The 6008-nt window shown below is 55.0% G+C and overlaps 1 protein-coding gene across 1 annotated transcript in view; it reads left to right on the top strand.

Moving 5' to 3' along the window:
- RBPMS2 (RNA binding protein with multiple splicing 2) overlaps positions 1-6008 on the top strand; it is a 31646-nt gene that overhangs the window by 16312 nt on the left and 9326 nt on the right. The window contains exon 7 of the mRNA XM_009893145.1: positions 5400-5408. Within this exon, the coding sequence (XP_009891447.1) occupies positions 5400-5408 (9 nt within the window). The remainder of the gene's footprint in view (positions 1-5399; positions 5409-6008) is intronic.

The raw sequence follows: 6008 nt of genomic DNA, 5'->3' as shown, positions 1-6008 counted from the left end.
CCCCCACCCCCCCCCCAAGCAAGCCACAGCAGGAGAGGTCTATGTGGCCAAGCGCGGAGGCTGGTCGATGATTTCTGACCCTGCAGGTCCAGCCCGCTTCTCTGCTAGAGGTGGCAGGGGGGAAGTCGGGCCTCAATTTCTGGCTGGCTTTGCTGGTCCCCATGGCCAGAAGGCCGTGTTGTGGGACCGCTGGGAGGCAATGCCATGTGCCAGCAAGTAAAATAGCTACACAACGTCCTCCTTGAAGTCACAGCGAAGGCAATAGGCTTGACTTGGTGCTGGAACCCCCTTGGGCCAAGCGACTCAAACACTTTTGAAGCCAGAGGGGGATGTCCTGCAGAAGATGAGTGATCAGAGCCTTGCCAGAGTGAGGAGCTCTGATGGGATGGTGGCATTTGCCACTGGATGCAGGCTAGAGAGGATCCCTCTGTATGGGGCTGTGGAAATACCGGTGGTGGTGTGACCACCTGGTGTCCCAGGGTATGCTTGCTGACAGCTGGAGTTGTAGGGATGCCTGTACTGGTGTGAAACTGGAATGTCTTAATGTACTGAGGCCACCAACCCTGCTGAGCATGAAGTCCCTGAAACCATGGAAATGCAAAGAGAAGGCCAAAACAGAGAGGTAGTGTCCTAATTCCAGGTTAAGGTGCTTGGTTTGGAGCGCTTGTACAGGAGAACATGGAGCCCCTATCTCTACCCTGCTTGGTGTTACCAGCCAGCTGTGCTCTGCCTGCTTTGGTGTCTGCTCCTGTAGTAGTGCTGTGGTGGACCAGGGCAGTGGGGCTCTGTGCTTAGACCCCAGAGCATCGGGGCATAACCTCTGCTCTCTGCCCTGCCAAGCAGGGTGCTTAGCTCCACTCTTCCATGCTTAAATGGAATGGAGGAAGAGCTGTGTCCCTTCACCTTGTCCACCTGCCTGATGGTCAGCTCAGTTGGCCCTTTGGCATCCTCTTGCTTCCTGCAAGCGTCTTGACTGTCCAGCTTCAACCCAAGCTTGTTGCCTAAATGCAATAAAGAGGCACTGGATGGATGCAAGCTCCTGACCTACGTAAGCTTGTCCATCCTGCCCCTCACACACTTGCAGGCCTCTTCTGCTTTTGTCCCTCAACTGGTGAGCTAGCGTTGGGCTGAAGCTCTTGCAGAGTAGGCAAGGAATACACGGGGCCTGGGGCAGGTCTAGACACTGGCTTGTTCTTCCAAGGGCCTCCAGAGCCAGGCTGCTCTTCAAAGTAGGCTGGTCCTTCACTACGAGGGTTGTGCTTGCTGGTGTTCTCCAAAAGTTATTGATGATGTCCATGGCCACAGGAGCATCTGAGTGGGCTCTGCTCCTGGGCAGCCCAGGAGAGCAGGTGTCTTCCATGCCCTGCCTGTTGTGTGTAGGGTGGTGGAATCACGGGCTGTTGCTGGTTGAATTGCCCCTGGCAGGGAGGACCAGGAAAAAACCTCTCTGATCTGGCTGAGGTGATTGAGGGAGGTCAAACCACTACTGTAGGTCCTTCAAGGATGATCACCAGTGACATGGGCACCCTGAGTGTAAGGGTTAGACACCAAAACTATATGATGGGGGAGAAACATCTGGTCTCCTAAAGCAGAGGGTATCAAGAAGTCCTTCAGCCAGATCTTTTCCCTCTGGGGTCTTAGATACCACCCTCCAGTTGGCAAGCTACTTCTTCTAGACAAACAGCTTAGCTTTCAAAGAGGTCTTCTGGTCTGAAGAATGACCCTGAGGCTCCAGGGAGCTCCCTCTTTAGGTAGGACTCCCAGCCCAAGGAGCTCCACAAGTGGTGATGTGCCTCGAAGCCTTAGTGAGCCAGTGCAGCCTCTCCAGGCCATGGCCATGGCCGGACCCAGGTCTCTTCTGAAGAAGAGCAGCCAGGCTGGCCAAGCAGTTACAGCTGCTCCTTGCTGCGTTGTGCTTGAGCCGGCAGTGACCTCGCAGGGAGACATTCTGGCGCAGTATACGTTACCAATAAAGTTTTATGGGGTTAAACATTACTCAGGCTGGCAGCTTGGAGCTGCCGGATCTCTGGGCTGGAGCCCTCTCCCTTGCAGAGCTGAGGCAGGGTGGAGCGAGTCAGTGAGATGACTTTTGCTCACAAACTAGGCTAAAAGCTGTAACCTTGGTCTTGGTGTGCTGAGCCCTCTGCCCTCGCTGGTAGGGGCTGGTTCGCCTTGCTGGTGGGGTGGTGGACACATGAGTTGTTCTCCAGAACAGCTACAGTTCTTCCTCCTGAGGCTAGCGTTGGCTGGAGGATGTTCATGGGGGTGGTCAGAGCTTCAGCAGCTCCGTAGCATTCAGTCCTGGAGCAGGCATGAAGTTGGAAGCTGTAGCTAAGCTGAGAGTGTTGCAAAAGATTTAAACTTGAAGTGCTCATCCTGTCGCAGCAATGTGTTCAAGTCTGGTAGTGAGCGGGAGAGGAGGTGGCTGCCCTCGGTGATGCACCTGTGCAACCTCCTGAAGAGCTGCCCAGAGGGCTAGCAGGAGTGACGAGGGGCAGGAGATGGTGCGAGGCTGGCCTGGCCTTGGCTCGCGCGCTGGGAGCTGTTGGTAAGCTGCTCGCAGACGAGACCGATGGTGGCTGCTCCCGGCACCGCTGAGCTGCCGTGCCATGGCGATGCTCGCTGCGGGCACCGGGCTGCTGTAGAGGTGACCGTGGTGTAGCCCTGCACCGCTAGGAGCCTCTACCTGTGGGGACTCCGCTGACTTTAAGACTGTCCCATCTGCCTTCCCTCCCTCCCACCCTCTCCCAAAGCCCTCCTTTGATGTCCCTAGTGAACTCCAGCCATGATGCCAGCGCAGGCTAGCCCTGAAGCTCAGAGCTGTCCCTGGAGATGGGACACCCTAGTGATGCCTTATTGCAGCTAGTGGAGTGGCTGTACTACAGCTCCATTCCTAGAAGTGTTAAGCATGATGGCAGCCACGTCTGGAAAGACTGGTAAGGTAACCATCTCTCCTCCAAGGTGCACCATGGGATTTGCAAGCTTCTGCCCATCTCTGTAGCCCATATCTCCTTGGCAACCCAGTGCATGGGCCTCACGCTACCCACCCACCAGAGCCTGGGGAATGAGATACCAGGCCTTCTTTCTAACCCACATCTCCAACTTGGCAGCACATGACATGGCGCACACAGCATGGCACCATCTTACATCAACTCCTCCCAGCTGAGCCAGGCTCAGCCAGGTCCTGCTGGTGGGAGGGGAGCAGCCTGGTTGAGCCGGGGCAGAGACAACTCTGCCGCTTGGTGTGAAAGAAACCTGGTTTCTCCCCAACCACGACCCTTCGAGGGCAACCAGAAGTACACCTTGACCTCACTCCTGGCACACGGTGGGGGAGGTGAGTGACGTGGTAGCGATAGCACACGACTAAATTCTTAGCGGGCACGTTAGACAACAGCACTTGTCGGTCACTTTGTTCCAGAATTGCATACCGGGACAGACCCTGCCCTTAATCATGGGTCTAATCTCACCTCTTTCCTCTCCAGTTACTGGAAACGGAGCAAGTTCCTACCTGGAGCTTGGCTTCTCTTGCAGCCTGAAATCACAGGCAGGACACAGGTCTTGTGAGCCGTAACAAAGGGAATCGGCAGCCTGGGAGAGATGGGAGCGGCGTAGGAAACTGGGAGCTCAGGAAGATGGTTTGGCCTGGGACCGGTTGGTAGGGAGGATGGTTGTGGTGGTCAGCTCTGAAGGACCCAAGTCCTGGCTCACTTCTTGCGGTGGTTCTGGATAGCATTTTTTCCTCTGTATAGTAGTGATGTTGGGGAAAGAAGTCATCAAAGATGGGGGCCCTGGTCTGCCTTTGTCTTTGGAAGACTGTGGGGTGCTAAGATGTGCAGAGCTGGGAAGATGGGGAGAGCTTGACACAAGCATAGAGACAATGATACAGCTTGTCTTGTTCTCCTTGGACCAGGTGAAGTTTCATCTATTGCCTGTGTCATGGGATTGGGCTGCATTGCACCTCTGATGTGAAACCACTTGTCTTGGAGTGCCTCTAAGCCAGGCTCTGAGTGGACAGTAGGAGACACCAGGGGCTACTGATGCTCCTGGATCTCTTCTGTGAAGAGATGCTTCCAGCTATGGCAGCACCTCGGAGGGCAGGGCTCTGCTTATGGGCAGGACTTGCCCTGGAAAGCAGGGGCTGGATGCAGGATTGTTTCATAAGAACATGGGTGAGGCTGGTGGTGGTTACCACATGGTGCTTGTCAGGGATGAGGCTGACATGTTGGGTACCCAGAGCTTGGGAGACTGTCCGTGGTAGATGCTTCCAAGGCAGGGAGCTGGTCATGGACTGAAATCTCACAGCTGCCCATCCTTTTGGAGATGGGCTACCCAAGGTGCCCTCAGAGCCTCCATGTTGCTGCTGCTGGCAGCAGCCTGTGTAAGTGAGTGGAAGGAGCAGTCCTTGCTCATGGCTATCTGGTGGTGATGGTACACAGCCCAGCAGGACCCTGAGGTTTCCCAGCACTGAGTTGAAGTGGAGCCCATCGATGGAAGGAGAGGTCAGTGCTCCAAAATAACTTTTCCCTCTTGTTGGTTGCTTGGGCTAGCTCAGAGCTAGCCAGGTCTCTTGAGTGGTGGCTACTGTTGTGGATGGGCACAAAGCAGATCCCAGTGCCTGTGATCTGGTCCTGGCCCTAGAGAACTGGACATGTGGGAAGATCTGCTGGGGTGGGCTCAGGTGCTGTGCTCCTCCTCAAGTACTGTCTCCTGTTGGGGTGCTGGGTGTGTGAGCACCTGGGTGACACCAGCCTCTCTGAACCCTGGAGCACCAAACAATGGCCACCGCGGTGGATCTGCTGGACAATGGAGACCCTGTCTTTGTGCACCACTGACCTCTGGATTGACTTCACAGTCATGTCTGCAAAATCTTCTGGACTTCATGTTGTGCCAGTTGAGCTCTCCCTGGGATGGAAGGCTGGAGACAGTGATGGATTATTTTTTTGTGTGTCATAACTTGTTGCTGTCAGGTAGGACTTGCTAGGTTAACTTTTATTCTGGGTTATCTCCATGCTTCCTGGAGGTGTGAAGCACTCTTCTGAAGACTTTTACGGTTATGGTGTTTTCCTAAACTCAAGTGACTTGGTGCTGCCACAGGCTGGCCAAGCAGCCCGGAGCAAGCTCTCTCCAAGCCAGCTCTTTCCCGCTAGGCAGAGGAGATGCAGGAGATGGTCTTAGCTCCTCCAGGTACCTTTTGAGCAGCAATTATCACTAAAAATCATGCCTGACAAGTGAACTGGACCGAGACGGCGTCTGTTGAAACACCCCTTCTAAGCAACGGGATGGATTGGTGCCTGTTGTCTTCTGCGTGCTCTTCAACATGGTGTGATATGATGTGTGTGTGATTCAAGCGCAGCAAGGTTTTCTTGGTGATGGGCTTAAGCTGCTTGGGTCTTGCACAGCATGCAAGTGTTTGGATGCTCGTCTCCTCAACCCAGTCCCCTGAAGCACCCTGGAAGTGGGTGGTTTGGGTGAAGCGCCTGCTGCTGAGGCTGGAAGTGTGTGCCCAGAGAGCGCTAATAGATGATGTTAGTGCCTTGTGGGTGCACCTTTGCAGGCTGTCCCTTGCCTCCCATGGGTCATCAGCTGTGTTTCCAGAGTGCTCTTGCCAGCCACCAACGTAGTCTGCCCAACGCTTGCAGCCTGGTGGAAGTGGTGACCATGAAGTGCTCGTGGCTTGCCAGGGTGAGGCTGTCTCAGCAGCGCAGCTGAAGATGCTACTCTGCACGCCAGCAGCTGGTAACCAGATGCAGCTCTTGGACAGCTCTACCAACTCCCAGGAGCATATTGGACTGCTCTGTCCATGCCTGTGCAGGGAGCCTTTCTGGTACCTGGGGAGGTGTCTGGATCTGTTCTGGTTGTAGGAATAGTTCTGAGCTCCACAAGGTGCTGGGGCTGACTGCAAGGCGAAGATAAGCAGATCTAGAGGTAACCAAGGAGGAAAAGCAGACCATCCAAGCTAAAGGTGGTTTGAGGATGGATCTGCATGGCCAGTCCTCCCTTCCCCCCCC

The sequence above is a fragment of the Charadrius vociferus genome, unplaced genomic scaffold (genome assembly GCF_000708025.1).
Source record: "Charadrius vociferus isolate BGI_N301 unplaced genomic scaffold, ASM70802v2 scaffold399, whole genome shotgun sequence".
Taxonomy (NCBI): domain Eukaryota; kingdom Metazoa; phylum Chordata; class Aves; order Charadriiformes; family Charadriidae; genus Charadrius; species Charadrius vociferus.
Note: the sequence above shows the minus strand (reverse complement) of the source record. Positions and strands in the feature narration are given on the sequence as shown.